Source organism: Bufo bufo, chromosome 2 (assembly GCF_905171765.1).
Source record: "Bufo bufo chromosome 2, aBufBuf1.1, whole genome shotgun sequence".
NCBI lineage: Eukaryota > Metazoa > Chordata > Amphibia > Anura > Bufonidae > Bufo > Bufo bufo.
Genome location: NC_053390.1, coordinates 73,852,455 through 73,871,641, shown reverse-complemented (window position 1 = coordinate 73,871,641; position 19,187 = coordinate 73,852,455). Strand labels below are relative to the sequence as shown.

The window sequence follows — 19,187 nt, the reverse complement described above, 5'->3', positions numbered from 1 at the left end:
TCATGTTTTAGTGTTTCCATAATCTGAGAGCCATAATTTTTTCTGTTTTTGGGCGATTACCTTGGGTAGGGTATGATTTTTGCGGGATGAGATGACGGTTTTATTGGCACTATTTTGGGGTGCGTGTGATTTTGATCGCTTGCTATTACACTTTTTGTGATGTAAGGTGACAAAAAATGGTTTATTTAGCACAGTTTTTATTTTTTATTTTTTACGGTGTTTATCTGAGAGGTTAGGTCATGTGATATTTTTATAGAGCCGGTCGATACGAACGCGGCGATACCAAATATGAATACTTTTTTTTATTTATGTAAGTTTTACACAATAACAGCTGTTTTAGTGTCTCCATATTCTGAGCCATAGTTTTTTTATTTTTTGGGCGATTGGCTCAGGTAGGGGCTCATTTTTTGCGGGATGAGTTGACGGTTAGATTGGTACTAATTTGGTGGGCAAACGCCTTTTTGATCGCTTGCTGTTGTATATTTTGTGATGTAAGGTGACAAAAAAATTGTTTATTTAGCACAGTTTTTATTTTTTATTTTTTACGGTGTTCATCTGAGGGGTTAGGTCATGTGATATGTTTATAGAGCCGGTCGATACGGACGCGGCGATACCTAATATGTATACCTTTTCTTATTTTAACTTTATTTGGGGAAAATTACGTTTTTGTTTATTTTTACTTGAAACTTTTAATTTTTGGGGGGGGAAACTTTATTTTTTCAACTTTTTTTTTCACTTTATCTTTTGTCCCACTTTGGGACTTGAACTTTTGGGGGTATATTTCTTTACAATGCATTCCAATACTTCTGTATTGGAATGCATTGGCTGTATGAGTAATACTGTGTGTATTACTCATACAGCTTCCGGGGCCTGTGAGATCCAGGGGGCTGGATCTCCCAGGCTCTTCACCGGAAGGCAGCGCAGATGCCTCAGGAAGGCATCGCGCTGCCTTCCATGCCATCGGGTCCCCCCCACAGCCCCATGGGGACCCGATGGCACTGCTGCCGCCACCGCCCGCACCATAAAAAAGCCGCAAACCGCAGGTCTGAATTGACCTGCGGTTTGCGGCGATCGGTACCGGTACGTCATGTGTCCTTAAGGACTCGGGAAACATGCCGTACCGGTACGTCATGTGTCCTTAACCACCCCAGGACCGCCGTACGCAGGATTGCGTCCTGGCGGCGGCCCTGTTATTCCTCCTGGACGCACCGGCGCGTCATCTCGCGAGAGGTGAGATTTCCTGTGAACGCGCGCACACAGGAGCGTGCGTTCACAGGAACCGGAGGTAAACAAGTGGATCTGCAGCCTGCCAGCGGTGATCACCCCATATAGACTCCCTGATCACCCCCCTGTCATTGATCACCCCCCTGTAAGGCTCCATTCAGACGTCCGTATGTGTTTTGCTGATCCACGGATCCGCAAAACACGGACACTGCGGATCCGCAAAACACGGACACCGGCAATATGCTTTCCGCATTTTGCGGATCCGCACATTGCCAGAACTATATAGAAAATGCCTTTTCTTGTCCGCAATTGCGGACAAGAAAAGGACATGTTCTATAGGCTCTACAAAAAACGCAGTGTTCGCCCGATCAGGCCTGATCTTGTGCGCACACTTGCGTTCAGTCCGCCCCAATTTTTCTCTAAATTTATTGTTCTACATGTCTTTAATAAAAAAAAAAAATGCAATAAGTGTACAGTACAGACCAAAAGTTTGGACACACCTTCTCATTCAATGAGTTTTCTTTATTTTCATGACTATGAAAATTGTAGATTCACACTGAAGGCATCAAAACTATGAATTAAAACATGTGGAATTATATTCATAACAAACAAGTGTGAAACTAGGTTCTTCAAAGTAGCCACCTTTTGCTTTGATTACGGCTTTGCACACTCTTGGCATTCTCTTGATGAGCTTCAAGAGGTAGTCCCCTGAAATGGTTTTCACTTCACAGGTGTGCCCTGTCAGGTTTAATAAGTGGGATTTCTTGCCTTATAAATGGGGTTGGGACCATCAGTTGCGTTGAGGAGAAGTCAGGTGGATACACAGCTGATAGTCCTACTGAATAGACTGTTAGCTGCTTTTTTCCTACCATAATACAAATTCTAAGTAAAGAAAAACGAGTGGCCATCATTACTTTAAGAAATGAAGGTCAGTCAGTCAGCCGAAAAATTGGGTAAACTTTGAAAGTAAGGGCTATTTGACCATGAAGGAGAGTGATGGGGTGCTGCGCCAGATGACCTGGCCTCCACAGTCACTGGACCTGAACCCAATCGAGATGGTTTGGAGTGAGCTGGACCGCAGAGTGAAGGCAAAAGGGCCAACAAGTGCTAAGCTTCTCTGGGAACTCCTTCAAGACTGTTGGAAGATCATTTCAGGGGACTACCTCTTGAAGCTCATCAAGAGAATGCCAAGAGTGTGCAAAGCAGTAATCAAAGCAAAAGGTAAGAACCTAGAATATGACATATTTTCAGTTGTTTCACACTTGTTTGTTATGTATATAATTCAACATGTGTTAATTCATAGTTTTGATGCCTTCATAGTCATGAAAATAAAGAAAACTCTTTGAATGAGAAGGTGTGTCCAAACTTTTGGTCTGTACTGTACACTTATTGCATTTTTTTTTATTAAAGACATGTAGAACAATAAATTTAGAGAAAAATTTATATAGAAATGTAGTTTTATTTGAAAAATTTTACAACCGAAAGTGAAAAATGTCATTTTTTCTAAAATTTCGGTAAATTTCGATTAATATCAAAAAAAGTTAAAATGTCAGCAGCAATGAAATACCACCAAATGAAAGCTCTATTAGTGAGAAGAAAAGGAGGTAAAATTCATTTGGGTGGTAGGTTGTATGACCGAGCAATAAACCGTGAAAGTAGTGTAGTGCAGAATTGTAAAAAGTGGTCTGGTCATTAAGGGGGTTTAAGCTAGGGGGGCTGAAGTGGTTAAGGGGTTAAAGGCTATGTACACGTTCGGAGGCAATTTTTTTTATATGATTGCATGTTACTCATTTTTGGCTAAAAATGTTTTTTTCAATTGGCTTTTATTAAAAATTTTGAGCTGTTCTGTCACAAAGGGCGTTTTTCTAGCTGTGTGGACTGGTACTTTCACTTTGTGCTGGTCATCTAATAATTCTTATCTCTAAACTACTGAGAGGTCATAAACAATTATTTAAGCCTCATTCTTATCAGTAAGTCTGCTCCTGGTATGACGGAAAAGAACAAAAATCCAAAGGGTGCTACTAGAGCATGTCGGCTCTGTACAGAAAAAAATAAACCATATTTTTAATAAAGACCAATTTAAAAAGTTTTTTTTATCTCAAAATGAGTTTAATGCTATAATAAAAATAAAAATAAACTGTCCCCAAAGGTTTACATATCCTTTAAAGTCTTTAAAGGGAACCTGTCACCAGGATTTTGGGTATAGAGCTGAGGACATGGGTTGCTAGATGGCCACTAGCACATCCACAATACCCAGTCCCCATAGCTCTGTGTGCTTTTATTGTGTATAAAAACCGATTTGATACATATGCAAATTAACCTGAGATGAGTCAGAGCTTGAAAATATGACTCTTCTCTGGTCACACAAGTAAGATATGACTCTTTTATGTTAATTTGCATATGTATCAAATCGTTTATTTTACACAATAAAAGCACACAGAGCCATGGGGACTGGGTATTGCGGATGTGCTAGCGGCCATCTAGCAACCCATGTCCTCAGCTCTATACCCAAAATCCCGGTGACAGGTTCCCTTTAAAAGATCAGTTATGTTACTACTAAACTCCCTTCCCCACCAAGATTATACTTGGTCTATGTTCACATTACAAATAGTCTCGTTTGCTGTACCTGTGAACAACGCTGTATGAGGGTGGGGTAAAGTGAGCTCATCTGGTTTGTTCCCTCTGGCTTTTCATTTTGCATTACTAAGGACACCAAGTTAGCATAATCTGTGGCAGAATGTTTTATCTTGAGGCGTAGTTTAATTTAGATTATGTGACGCATTTAAACTCTTTCAATTTATGGTCTTTCAAGCTTTTTCTCTTCACGGATGGAGAGGTTGGGAACACAAAAGAAGTGATTGATGAAGTCCAGAAAAATTCTAATAATCACAGGTAATATCAAAAATCCTACTGTGTTATTGCGCCTGTCTCGTTCTATCCCTAATACACTGACATATCCCTAATATTTGTGCCATTGAGTAAGCATGGATTTTTTTTTTAACCAACTCATTGAATCCTTTGGCTTACTCCCACCTCAAATAAGCCTAGTCAGGTAATGGACAAGACATTGCATGTTGCTCGGCCATTCCTGTCTTCTTGCACAGATTTGTTGAATACTTTAGAAAAAAACTATCTAAAGAGCTCCCAAAAGTTCCCATTAAAAAATAAATGTATTAAATATACATGATTAAAAATACAAACATTTGTTCCTCCAAGAAAGACAATGCTACTTTTTCTATTACATTAATATGGAGAGCAGTACCCAGTCACCATTATGATATTAATTATCTTTACTAATTGTTGAATACTTTGCCTGACCTGACACATACCATCATTGAGCAGGCAGAAATCATAAATTACTTAGAATAAAAGTCACATCTCTTGTGGCTGCTGTTTTACATTGACTTTCTGACCACGTTCCATGAATCTGTTTTACATCTGACTTTCTGTTCCTTCAGTTGTGAATATAAGGAACCATTTTAAGGTCCCAATACCAGTTTCTTGGTACTCAATTTTTGTATGGTTTAATTATGTATGTTATATCACATTGTGACCTTCATATTCTTGACTTTTGTGTAGATGCTTCGCATTTGGGATCGGTGAGGGCGCCTCCACATCCCTCATCAAAGGTATGGCCCGAGCAGGTAGTGGAACATTTGAGTTCATCACCGGCAAAGACAGAATGCAAACCAAGGTGAGTGCTGGCCTTCTTGGTTGGGCTTCTTTCTCGAAGTTCCAAGTGAGGGGGGGGGGGGGGCAACATGCATCATTTCAGTGTTCACATTATACCCCTGTGCTGATGGACATCCTGATGATGTGCTGAGGTGGATTGTAGATGTTGACCCTCGTCACACTTCCCAGGACCACAAGACTATTGTGCTTCACATACAAATGCATCGTATAGGGGTTGTCAAGATTTTGATATTAATGACCTATATTAATGACCTATCTTCAGGATAGGGGACTAATATCAGATTGGCGGGGGTCCGACCTCTGGCAACCCCAGAGATCAGCTGCTTGAAGTGCGGTGCTTCAATGAATGCCGTAGCTTCTTCGTAGGTCAGTGTCTTCACGTTCATCAATCGTATGGCCTAGGTGCAGCTCAGTCTTAATCAAGTGAATGTGACTGAGCTCCAATACCAAGCACAGCCGCTATTGAAGAACCACGCTGTGCTCGGTAAGCTGCAAGGAGACCATAGCGCTCCACTGAGTACCGCAGCTTTCTCACATAGCTGATTGGTAGGGGTCCCGGGTGTCCAACCATTGCTGATCTGATACTGATGACCTATGCTGAGGATGTATCTGTACTTTTGCAACCAATGCAAAGGTAGAAAGCTGCTATGCAGACCTATGTCTTTATGGTTACAGTTTATAAGTAAATCTGCCCTGTACTTAATTCTGCAGTCATGTCATTGTCATCTGCCCCCTCTACTACTACATGGAGGTTATCAAGAACAGAGAAAAATAACTCATGACTGCAGGATCAGACTGCACGCAGGTTTGGTACTCTGAAGCTATGTGTCTCGGATGAAGTTGCAGATAGCTGGAACTTATAAATAAAGGACCGACTGGCTTGATCCCAAACTAAGGAGCATATATAAAACCCAAAGAGCTCTCCCTGACTGCTATGCACATGCAAGGGTCTCAATGGTAGACGATTGCATGCCCACGTACCTAAGACTGTGTGACACCTGAAAACCCTATAATAGTGAGGGGACACAACCACCGACTCCCTGCACTTAATATGGACGGAGTCAGGGTCACCTAGAATCAAGCCAGCAAGGAAACACAATAACGTAAAATACTTATTTGGGCAAACAGCAGCAGCAGCCTCCAGCAGTGAACACTTCATCTAGGAAGTAGTATAAACCGCAAAGTGAGGCAGTATGGGAGGGAATATAAAGGAAGACGATTAGTCTAAATAAGTGACACCTGGCAGAAGGAAAGGAGATGACAAAGTGAAAACAAAACAAAGAACTTCATACAAGAGGTAGAGAAGAACGTCTGCCAGACCTTCTCACAGAACTGGCGGTGACAGTACCCCTCCCTCTACGGGTGGACTCTGGACACTTAGAACCCACCTTCTCAGGATGAGACCTATGGAAAGCCCTGATGAGACGAGTGGCCTTAAGGTCCGCCAATGGGACCCACACCCTCTCCTCAGGACCATAACCCTCCCAATGAACGAGGTACTGAAGAGAACCGCGGATAATGCGAGAATCCACAATCCTAGAGACCTGAAATTCAAGATTACCATCAACAAAAATCGGAGGAGGAGGCAAAGAGGAGGGTACAGTGGGTTGGATATAAGGTTTTAATAGGGACTTGTGAAAAACATTATGGATCTTCCAAGTCTGAGGAATATCAAGACGGAAGGCAACGGGATTGATGACGGACAAGATCTTGTAAGGCCCAATATACTTAGGACCCAACTTCCAGGAGGGAACCTTCAGTTTGATATTCTTTGTAGACAGCCACACCAGATCACCCACATTCAGGTCCGGACCAGGCACACGTCTCTTATCCACCACACGCTTATATCTCTCACTCATCCTCTTCAGATTACCCTGAATCTTTTGCCAAATAAACGACAAAGACGAAGAAAATCTCTCCCCATCAGGTAAACCAGAAGACCGCTCTCCAGAGAATGTCCCAAACTGCGGATGAAACCCAAAAAATGGTGACTTATCAGAGGACTCCTGGCAATTGTTATTTAAAGCAAACTCAGCAAGGGACAAAAAAGAATACCAATCCTCCTGATTCTCCGCCACAAAGCGCAGATATGTCTCCAGATTCTGATTGACTCGTTCGGTCTGACCATTCGACTGCGGGTGAAAAGCAGTAGAGAACGACAACCGAACCCCCAAGCGAGAACAGAAGGCCTTCCAGAATCTGGAAACAAATTGCGTGCCCCTATCAGAAACGATGTCTGAAGGAATGCCATGCAATTTAACAATGTGATCAACAAACGCTTGTGCCAGCGTCTTACCATTGGGTAACCCAGGAAAGGGAATGAAATGTGTCATTTTGCTAAAATGGTCCACTACCACCAGAATCACAGTCTTCCCCGAGGAACGAGGCAGGTCCGTAATGAAGTCCATGGACAGATGCGTCCAAGGACGGGAAGGAATGGGTAACGGGAGTAGAGAACCCAATGGCCATGAATGAGGGACCTTGGCACGAGCGCAGGTCTCACAGGCTGCCACAAAACCCTCAACCGTCTTACGAAGAGGCGGCCACCAGAATCTCCGAGCAATGAGATCCACTGTGGCTCTACTCTCCGGGTGCCCAGCAAGAACAGTATTGTGGTGCTCCTTAAAAACCTTGTGTCGTAAAGCGAGAGGCACAAACAACCTCCCAGGAGGACAAAGATCAGGAGCCTCTGCCTGGGCTGCCTGAACTTCTGCCTCCAAATCAGGATAAAGAGCAGAGACGGCCACCCCTCCCGGAAAACAACGTGACAGGGCATCCGCCTTCACATTTTTAACCCAAGGGCGGAACGTAACAACAAAATTAAACCTAGGAAAGAACAAAGACCATCTGGCCTGTCTCTGGTTCAGACGCTTGGCCGATTCCAAGTAGGCCAGATTCTTATATCAACTCCCTATCTCCCACATCGTAATTTCTCTCTGCAGAGGAGAGTTTCCTTGAGAAAAAGGCACACGGTCGCCATTTGGCAGGAGAGGGACCCTGAGATAAGACCGCACCCACAACCACCTCAGAAGCATCCACCTCAACAATAAAAGGTAGAGAGACATCAGGTTGTACCAAAATGGGAGCGGAAGCTAAACTCTCATTAATACTAGAAAAGGCTTTAAGCGCATCTACCGACCACGAGGAAAAATCCACCCCCTTTTTAGTCATATCAGTGAGTGGCTTAACAACAGAGGAATAATTCAAAATTAACTTTCTGTAATAATTGGCAAAACCCAAAAACCGCATCAGCGCCTTCTGATTCTCAGAAGGCTCCCAATCAAGCACAGCGCGGACCTTCTCAGGTCCATGCGAAAACCAGAAGCGGAGAGAAGAAAACCAAGAAATTGAATCTCCGGAACCGCAAACACATTTTTCCAGTTTAGCGTACAACTTATTCTCCCGCAGAATCAGCAAGACCTGAAATAGGTTGTCCCGATGAGTCTTGAAATCAGGAGAAAAATATCTAAATGTCATCTAGATACACCAGTACAAATTTCCCCATTAAAATATGAAAAAAGGGCATAACCAAATTCTCAAAATGACCCTCAGGGGTATTGAAGGCCGTCTTCCATTCGTCAGTATGGGAGGGAATATAAAGGAAGACGAATAGTCTAAATAAGTGACACCTGGCAGAAGGAAATGAGATGACAAAGTGAAACCAAAACAAAGAACATCATACAAGAGAAGAACGTCTGCCAGACCTTCTCACAGAACTGGCGGTGACACTATGGAGACAAGCAGATCTGCAATGATGAGCGAAACGAGCTTCGGATTAATGCGTACGGAGATCTGTACAGCCACAATATGTATGGCCTCCAATGAGGCGAAGTCAGTTATTCCCAAAGTCTCTCAAGACTTCGGTGAATAACTTCGGTATTTGATTTGGATCCGAGGTACCATTCGGAACCGAAGCCAAGTTCGGATCCAAGTTTTAAAGTGGCTTTCCAGTTTAAAAATCAAATATGGAAGCTATTCACGGACTTCGCCTCATCGCAGACCATACATTTTAATGCTGTACGGAGACCGATCTCCGTTCAGCATTAATCCGAAGTGTTGAGCGAAGCGACTTCGGATCTAGGATCCGAAGCTTGCTTCACTCATATAGGAACTGTACACACAGAACACCGAGGGATTTTTAATAAAGACTATTAGCATAGTTGCTTCACTGTTTATTTCAGATACATTGGAGGAATACAAGACTGGTTGCAAAAGTCTACATACCCCTTGAGGGAATAGCTCTTAAAAGGGTTTCCAGCAAATGTTAAGATGAAATATGGTAACTGTGTAATGGATCTTAATGTTAACTAATTATAATAGTATTTGGTTAGGTGTGTTTTACAAGGGTACTTTTATGAGTCAAGTTGATTAAAATAGGTTAAAGCAATTGATTTAAAGGATAACTGTCACATTTAGACCCTAATTTCAATTTTCATCTATGTAGTTACTAATAACATGATATTCCAAAATCAGTTACTATTAGACTGACTTACCCCATATTTAATAAGATTCAGCCCATAGCAACCAGTCTGCATAAAACTGCAATTTCACTATTCAGTTAAGATGGCCGCCACTGCCCTCACCCTGAGGCTAATCCCGCCTGCCCTCACTAGCCAGTAACAATAGCCCCCCCAAAGTGTCAGTAACCAGAGCCCTCCCCCTAAAGGGTTAATCTCCTGCAGCACAAAGGGGTCCTCTTACCACATGTTGCTTTCATTTATACACTGAGCAGATGCCAGATCTCCCTTCCCTGGTCTGCGCTGCTCCAACTCTGCATTCTCCAGCTCTGCTGAGTGAGGGAGCGTCTGCCAAGCGCAGCGACAGGGAGAAGTGCACACAGCCCAGGTACTGTTATCAGCTGCTGGGGAGGACCTGGCTTTAATCATTTACTTACAGTCCCTGGCTGTCAGTAAGGACCATGCCTAGCAACCCTATTTTAAGCATAGGTTAAAATAGGCAGTACAGGGAACAAAAATGTGGAATTAAGGGGTAATTGAATACACAGTGAAAAGTTGAAATAGGGCCACCAAGGTGATATTAATCACCACAATCCAATACAAAAAAATAAATAAATACGACAGTTATCCTTTAATGAGGCAGTAATACAAACAGATACAATAAATCTCAAGTAATAGAGAATACTACTTAGCTTGTGGAGGAGTCCATAATTCCGAGCAGCAACTATGAGAAGGAATGAACAGATGATATGGAATCTCTGTCTGCATCCTTCCACAATAGATGAGCTCCTACTAATTAAAGCTTAAAGGGGTTGTCTCACCTCCGCAGGGCTCCAGACGCACAAGTGATGCGTGAAAATCACCGCTCATGTGCACAGCCCCATAGAAGTGAATGGGACCGGATTCAGTGTGGGTGCAATGCGTTCACCTCACGCATTGCACCCGTGCAGAAATTTAACCCATGTGAAAGGGGCCTAAGGGTGAATAGGACAAGGGTTCCAGCCCCTAAGGGGGCTAATAGTAAGTAAAAAAAAACAAAAACAAACCACAAACACTAAGGCTACTTTCACACTTGCGGCAGTGTGATCCGGCAAGCAGTTCCGTCGTTAGAACTGCCTGCCGGATCCGCCGATCTGGATGTGACTGAAAGCATTTGTGAGACGCATCCGGATGCGGATCCATCTCACAAATGCATTGCAAGAACGAATCCATCTCTCCGCTTGTCATGCGGACAGACGGATCCATCTTGTATCTTTTTTCACATTTTTACCGGTCTGTGCATACGCAGACCGGAAGGACGGATCCTGCATTCCGGTATTTTGAATGACGGATCTGGCACTAATACATTCCTATGGGGAAAAATGACGGATCCGGCATTCAGGCAAATCTTCAGTTTTTTTCGCCGGAGATTTATCTTTTGTCTGATCAGTCAAAATGACTGAACTGAAGACATCCTGATGCATCCTGAACGGATTACTCTCTATTCAGAATGCATGGGGATATACCTGATCAGTTCTTTTCTAGTATAGAGCCCCTAGGACGGAACTCTATGGCCTCTTTCACACTTGCGTTGTTGGGATCCGGCATGCACTTCCGTTGCTGGAGGTGCCTGCCGGATCCGGAAAAACGCAAGTGTACTGAAAGCATTTGAAGACGGAGCCGTCTTCCAAATGCTTTCAGTGTTACTATGGCACCCAGGACGCTATTAAAGTCCTGGTTGCCATAGTAGGAGCGGGGAGCGGGGGAGCGGTATACTTACAGTCCGCGCGGCTCCCGGGGCGCTCCAGAATGACGTCAGAGCGCCCCATGCACATGGATGACGTGATCCATGTGATCACGTGATCCATGCGCTTGGGGCGCCCTGACGTCACTCTGGAGCGCCCGGGGAGCCGCACGGACGGTAAGTATACTGCTCCCCCGCTCCCCGCTACACTTTACCATGGCTGTCAGGACTTTAGCGTCCCGGCAGCCATGGTAACCACTCTGAAAAAAGCTAAATGTCGGCTCCGGCAATGCGCCGAAACGACGTTTAGCTTAAGGCCGGATCCGGATCAATGCCTTCCAATGGGCATTAATTCCGGATCCGGCCTTGCGGCAAGTGTTCCGGATTTTTGGCCGGAGCAAAAAGCGCAGCATGCTGCGGTATTTTCTCCGGCCAACAAACGTTCCGGTCCGGAACTGAAGACATCCTGATGCATCCTGAGCGGATTTCTCTCCATTCAGAATGTGTTAGGATAATCCTGATCAGGATTCTTCCGGCATAGAGCCCCGACGACGGAACTCTATGCCGGAAGACAATAACGCAGGTGTGAAAGAGCCCTATGCCGGAAATAAAAAACGCTAGTGTGAAAGTACCCTAAAATATTAAGTTTAAATCCCACCTTTCCCAATTTTACATATAAAATAAAATATATAAACAATAAATAAATAAACATATTACATAGCGCTGCGTCCGAAAAGTCCAAACTATTAAATTATTTTAAAATATCTCCTATGCGGTGATCATTCGCCATTTTTTAGTCACATTGTCACCCCAAAAAATAGGATAGGACTGTTCTATTATGGGCCGAACGTTTCATAAAATGCGAAATGCACGCAGCTTTTTTGGGTGTTTTTTTTTTTTTTTTGTGCGGTATTGAGTATCGCAATACTTTTTTATGGTGACGAAAGCGAATCAAAATTTTGGTATCGAAACAGCCCTACGCCGATCTGATCGGCGTAGCGTTGTCACAATACCAAAATTTGGATTTGGTTTCGATTTGGCGACTAAAAATTTAATTTGGCTCCTAAATTTTTCAGTTCAGGAGCCAGTGGCTACTAGGTATTTTTTTTAGTCTGGAGCACTGCTCAGCAAATGGCATTTATCAAGCCACTTACTAATGTATTGTTATTATCCATATTGCCTCCTTTGCTGGCTGGATTCATTTTTCCATCACATTATACACTGCTTGTATAGCTATGTCCTCTAGGAGGCGTTGACACTAGTAAAAGCTGTTAGCTCCTCCCCTGGCAGCTATACCCCCTCCAGCCTGGAGAGAGAGCTTTAGTTTTTTCTAGTGTAAATAAAAGGGTCCAATCTCCAGGCTAATATTCACTTTCACGGACACCTATATTATTGCTATATATTTAATTTTTCTCTGAAATTTGTCAATAGGAGTCAAGACCTCCCTGCTCTGCAGGGTAGCCCCTGAAGATTTTTTTATTTTATTTTTTTATTTTTCCTTCTTTCAGGTGGGAAACAGTGGTCGCCTAGCCTCCCTGTTCTCCCGGGGGAGCACGCTGCCTCCTCCCCCACAAGAAGACAAGGTGGACCAGGGCAGCCTCGCTCCTCTGCATCCCGCCAGCAGAAGGGTCACCCATCCAAGCCCCCTTTCCAGCATCCTGCCACTACGGTGCAAGTAGCTGAAGGGGTGACCCTGCTGGAGAAGAGGAAGGGTGAAGATGGCGGCAGGACAGAAGATGAGGTGAGTACACGGGACTAGGTAAATATTAACCTCTTCCCCCTCCCTTTTGGCATAGTTCTCCACTGGTGCCCTCAACCCTCCCTCCCTTGTGGCATAGTTCTCTCCTGGGACACAGCAAGGCATAAAGCTGCCAGGGGTCTTTATTATTATAGGATGGAGGGCATTCCAAGACCCCTAAAACAGTCCCTCTCCCTCCCCCTCTAGGCCGACGGACAGCCCATAGGGGGTTAATATGGCAGACAGCTACTAAATTAGCGGTAGAAAGAGGAGCGAACAGCTCCCGCTCCCCGCTATCCAGCTCCATATTCCGCCCCTATCGGGAACAGGCGCCAAGCGCACCACTCCAACAGGGTTAATGGCAGACAAGACAATCGCGGACGCCTCGTGCACTGCATAGCTCCTTTACTTCATGGGGGACTCCGACTGCGGGGGTGACTACCTCTGCCCGACCTGCATCCAGCGGCAGTGTCCGTTTCCTCCCGGGAGCGGGCACCCCCGGCCGGTGGGGGCGATGCGCACGGAAGATCTGCTCCGCTCCAGGCCCCCTCTTCCCCCAGGCCGTCGGGAAGGAATTCTTCCCGCCTAGCTGTTCCCCCTTTTAACCCTTCCTGGCCAGCCATTTCTTTTGGCCGGCGCTGGGTCTTCAAGGAGTTAGAAAACAGTGCAGTTATTTACTCAAGAAGTAACCCTTCATACTTTTCTCCAGTATTATAAAAAAAAAAAAGCATTTAATACAGGCCTCGGTCCCCTCAGCACACATTTTGGGAAAGTGGTTATGCATAACCGTGCGGCACCAGACTGGGCCCGTACCCTGTCCCGGTCACAGGAGGACCTCTCATAGTCCCAATCCGCCCTTCACGGCCGCTTGGTTGATACTTCTGCATACACCTGCGCAATACAGGGAACCCTGAAGGATTCCCTATACGCCCTTCGGGGGCGTTGGCTGACAATCCTCCACCTGCACAATCAAAGAAGGACCTCTGACATTCCCAATCCACCCTTCTGGGTCGTTTGGTTGATAGTTCTCCACCAGCACAATTCAATAGAGGACCTCTGACATTCCCAATCCATACTTCTGGGTCGTTTGGTTGATCTGGAGGATTCCCAATCCACCCTTCTGGGTCGGTTGGTTTATTTTTTCCACTGGCGCAATTCATTACAGGACCTCTCACTTCCCAATCCACCCTTCTGGGTCGTTTGGTTGATAATTCTCCACCTGTGCAATTCATAAGGACCTCTGACATTCCCAATCCACCCTCCCGGGTCATTTGGTTGATAATTCTCCACCTGCGCAATCCAGTGGAAGGCCTCTGGAACTTCCCAATCCTCCCTCCGGGGTTGTTTGGTTGATAAGTCCCCACCTGCGCAGTCCGCTACTGCCAAGGGCGAGATTCTGAGGGGTAGATCTACACGCAAGCGGACCACAGCAGGACATATTTCTTCTCGAATATCTCCGCACCATCCACCCTTCCTCACTGGGTCATGCTCAGACACAGAGGGTCAGGTCTAAGGGGGGGGGGGGGGGGGGGGGGGGAATTACTGATTCAGACCCTGGCATGAATCCGAATCAATCTCCCAGGATTGCGTCTACGGTGGCCAGCAGTACTTGTCGTATGCATTGTCCCCTTCCATGGGCGGAGTTATTGCACTACATTGGGATACAGTACTTGCCTTATACATTGTCCCCTGCCATAGGTGGACTAAGTACTGGTACACTGGTTTCAGTGTCGGGCGTATACATTCCCCCTTCTGTAGGTGGTGGAATTGCATCTCCACTGTTCAGTGCCTGCCGTATGCATTAGCCCCTTCCATTGGTGGCGCGATGACATTATCTCTGGTTACATTTTGTGCTGTAGGCATTACACCCTTACTTATGTGCAATAATTGTACTCCCACCTGGTACAGGACTCGCCATATGCACTAGTTCCCGCCGTCGGCATTGACCCCCTTCATAGGTGGAATATTTTCCCTACCACTGGCTTAAGTACTTGCCATATGCATTCCACCTTCCATAGGTAGAGTAATTGCACTACCATTGCATATGGTCCCGACTGTCGCGCTATCCCTTTCCATAGGCAGAGTGTTGCACTTCACCGTGCTTCCTGTTGCATTAACCCCTTCCGCAAGTGATCCACTAGCAGGGAATAACTAAACATCTTGGGATTTTGCAACTCAACTACGTCACGGCTCTAGGTGCCTTCGCTTTCACAATGGGACGTGGCGAAAGTCGGTACTCTTACTCTAGTGGTATACTGGTGCCGCCAGTGGATACGGTGGCTATTCCTTCCTTTTTTTGGCGTGGTTTTGGACATGCTCATCCTCTGTCTTTCCAGGGGGTTGCCTAGTCACTTATGTGTACCAGAGACCCCCCATTTCCATGGGCCTCCACCATTCCTGTCGGTCATGATATTGTCCGCATCAATGCATAGTGCGTGCACCTTTGCACATATTTGGTGAGTACGTTCCAGCGAGTCGAGTGTTTCACTGACTCTTTATTCTCTATCCACCACTCCTCCTTCTTGGGAAAGTGGTTATGCTGGCACTCTCCACAGGTGCAGCTTTTTTTGCTAATGCTTGAGTTCGTAGTTGCTGCAGTGGGACATCCTCCTCAGTTAGGGGCTCCCCCCCCCCCCCCAGCGCTAGCTTTGGCAGTTGCTCCTGTTCAGTGCCCTTACAAGTAGAGTTTTTAAGTTAGCTCTACTTAACTGGGGCAGTATGGTACATGGCTTCTACAGATAGTCTCAGGCCTCCCCCTCAGTTCTGCGCTCACTGGCAAGCGCTGGCTACTACTGTGGGAGTGGTATTTGCGTTACCACTACATACTTTGGTTCTACTGCAGCTCATTCTTCAGGTGGTGGACTTTTCTAGCACTGAATTCGGTGGCTTCTGTGGGTGGCCCCCTCCTCTGCTGGGGGATGGGGCTAGCAATACAGTGTGACTCCCCTTGCCTGGCTTCCTCCTCAGGCAGTGTTTTTGCACAGCCACTTAATCTTTGACTTAGAACTAGCCTATTCTTCTCCGGTCTTTTTCCTCCTCTGGCTCATGGTTCATAGCCACCCCGCATGCCTTGGTAGTTCCCACGTTACTACCTTTCCTCATCTGCATTTGCACAGGGTATTCGTTTGGTGGCCTTCCATTTCCAGACACGCTCCGGTCCCGACTGGTCGGCTGTGGCGCCCTCCACATCCCTCCTTCTACAGGGACCCTCCTTCTACTTGTCCGGGTGTGCTAACGGTATCTACACGAAAGCTTCCCACCTTTTTCTCCCGAGCAAGAGTTCCGGAAGCATGCGGCGTGGATGCCCTGATATCTCCTTGGCGGGAGTTCTCCCTCCTTACGTGTTTTTTCCCCTTTCCCCTCCTACCCAGGTTTGTATGGAAGATCAAGATGGAGGGCATTCCGACTAATCCTAGTCGCTCCGGAATGGCCCAGTTGCGTGTGGTACGCCGACCTCGTTCTTCTTCTAGGAGATGTCCCTTGGTCACTGCCACTCAGAGACGACCTTCCTCACAGGGTCCGGTCCTACATCAGCATTTATAGTCTTTGGTTGACGGCGTGGCTATTGAAACCGCCATTCTGACGTGGAGAGGGTTTTCGGCGGACGTCATCCGCACTATGATTCAGGCCAGGAAGCCTGCATTGCCCAGGATCTATTAGGACCTGGAGGTCCTTCCTGGGATTCTGTGAAGCCGGGACATCCTCTCACTCCGTTTTTTCTCTCCACACGGTCCTATCCTTTCTACAATCAGGGTTGGACCTGGTTTAGCCCTTAGTTTCCTGATGGGTCAGGTGTTGGCGCTTCTATCCTGGGGCAGCTTTCCAGCGTACTCTGGTTTCCCTGGTGCCCATGGAAATCTTCCTTCAGGGAGTGGCACATACGGTTCCTCCGTACCGTCCTTTACCGCCTTGGGATCTGAATATAGTTCTCTCAGCGTTCCAGTCTTCTCCCTTTGAGCCCTTGCGGGAGATCTCACTCCGACTCCTGTCCTAGAAGGTAATCTTTCTTGTGGCTATCACATCCATCAGACGGGCGTCCGAGTTGGGGGCACTCTTTTGCAGAAAACCCTTCCTGGTTCTTCACAAGGATAAGGCGGTTCTCCGGCCCATTCCTTCTTCTCCCGAAGGTGGTCTCTGACTTACATATCAATGAAGAAATTGTCCTTCCTTCACTGTTCCTCCCCTTCACATACTACGGAAGGGAGTTACATTATTGGACATTGTCAGATCCCCGATCATTATTTGGCAGCCTCCAGTCTCTTCCGGCGTACGGAACCCCTTTTTGTCTTCCGAAGGGTCCTCGCTAGGGATTGGCGGCCTCCAAAGTGGCGATTGCACGTTGGATTCGGTCTGTAACTGCTGAAGCATACCGCACCCCCGGAGCAGGGTTCCGCCCTTAGGTGTCATGGCTCACTTCATAGAGCAGTGGGCGCTTCTTGGGCTCGGAGGAATCGCGCTTCGGCTGCTCAGCTGTGTAAGGCGGCTACTGGTCCTCCTTACACACGTTCACAAAAATTTTCCAGGGGCATACTTATGCATCAGCGGTCGCTGCCTTGGGCCACGTGGTCTTGCAGTTCCTAGATGCTTCCATGGGTCTGTGGTTTTTCCCTCCCTGTGGACTGCTTTTGGACATCCCACGGTTCCTGTGTCCCCCAATGAATATGGGCAAGAAAAGGAGATTTTTGTATAACTTACCAGTAAAATCTCTTTCTCGCTCTTCATTGGGGGACACAGCACCCACCCAGTATTGTTGTTCGACCACAGTTGTAGCTGTTGCTGGTTTGAACCCCGTTGGGTCTTTTGGCATGGTTGATGTTTCATGTTTTTTCTTTGGTTGGCTTGCTTCTCCTACTGCTTGTACACAAACTGAAGCTCTCTCTCCAGGCTGGAGGGGGTATAGCTGCCAGGGGAGGAGCTAAAAGCTTTTACTAGTGTCAACGCCTCCTAGAGGACATAGCTATACCCACGGTTCCTGTGTCCCCCAATGAAGAGCGAGAAAGAGATTTTACTGGTAAGTTATACAAAAATCTCCTTTTTTCCTATAGTGTGCAAGCATGACAGTCTTTGCTAGATTGCAGGGTGGTCGTAACCATGGAGACATAATGTGATGAAAAAATTAATCCAGGAAGCAATATGGATAATAACAATAGATTAGTAAGTGCCATGTATTAACTTTCTCTACATAATGAATGCAATTTGCTGAAGTGAGACAACCCCTTTAATGCTGTATCTTATATAGTTTCCTCATGACAACCCACCCCTTCTTCCAGTAATGACCTGTTTAAAAACGAATCACTGATATTGAAGGATACATCAGTGTGACTAGCTCAGCTGAATGTAATGATATCTTTCACTTTAGTGATCAGGTCTGCTTAATTCTGGAGAAAAAATACTTTTAATCCATATGCTAATGATCAGTTAAGTGCACTGAGGGCGGATCCAAGTCACTCTGTGCACCCTTGCTCCTCCTGCTTCCTCTGCAAATCCCTCCCTTTTTATCCTGATTGACAGAGCGAGGAGAGATGACTATGAAGCTATCATCCCCTCTGTATGGGGACTTGCAGTCAGTACATCTCTGTTCATACCAGGGCAATCTGCTGCCGCTAAAGAATGATTCCTTTACCTTCAAAGTAGGTCATTAGCTAAGAACATTAAAAAATTAGCACAATTTCACATACAGGCAGGTGAAACCAAGTAACATTTTCAATAAAGAAGTTCAATGATCGTAAAGTTTTTAGTTTTTTTTTTGCCTACTAGGTTCTTCGGGCTCTAAAATGTTCCTTACAGCCCACTGTGAAGAATGTCTCGCTGACTTGGTCTCTTCCCTTTGGCATGGAAGCCATTCTCCTGTCTAAGGTCCCCACCGCCATCTTCCAGGGACAAAGGTCCATTGTGTATGCCCAACTGAAAGGAAAGGTAGGTATGATCGGGTCCAAAGCTCTAGATCCCAAAAACCCCACTGTCGTATATCTTCTATATAAAAAGAATCTTCATATAAAAGAGAGGATCAAAAAAAAAATATATACAGTACAGACCAAAAGTTTGGACACACCTTCTCATTCAAAGAGTTTTCTTTATTTTCATGACTATGAAGGCATCAAAACTATGAATTAACACATGTTGAATTATATACATAACAAACAAGTGTGAAACAACTGAAAATATGTCATATTCTAGGTTCTTACCTTTTGCTTTGATTACTGCTTTGCACACTCTTGGCATTCTCTTGATGAGCTTCAAGAGGTAGTCCCCTGAAATGGTCTTCCAACAGTCTTGAAGGAGTTCCCAGAGATGCTTAGCACTTGTTGGCCCTTTTGCCTTCACTCTGCAGTCCAGCTCACCCCAAACCATC

At 45.6% G+C, this 19,187-nt stretch overlaps 1 protein-coding gene across 13 annotated transcripts in view; it reads left to right on the top strand.

The window, feature by feature from the left end:
* Positions 1 to 19,187, top strand: part of LOC120992310 (von Willebrand factor A domain-containing protein 5A-like) — a 163,091-nt gene that overhangs the window by 48,426 nt on the left and 95,478 nt on the right. For all 13 annotated transcript variants that reach the window (XM_040421224.1, XM_040421223.1, XM_040421218.1 and 10 more), the window contains exons 10-12: positions 4,037 to 4,116; positions 4,804 to 4,918; positions 18,593 to 18,751. In XM_040421224.1, coding sequence (XP_040277158.1) covers positions 4,037 to 4,116; positions 4,804 to 4,918; positions 18,593 to 18,751 — 354 coding nt within the window. The remainder of the gene's footprint in view (positions 1 to 4,036; positions 4,117 to 4,803; positions 4,919 to 18,592; positions 18,752 to 19,187) is intronic.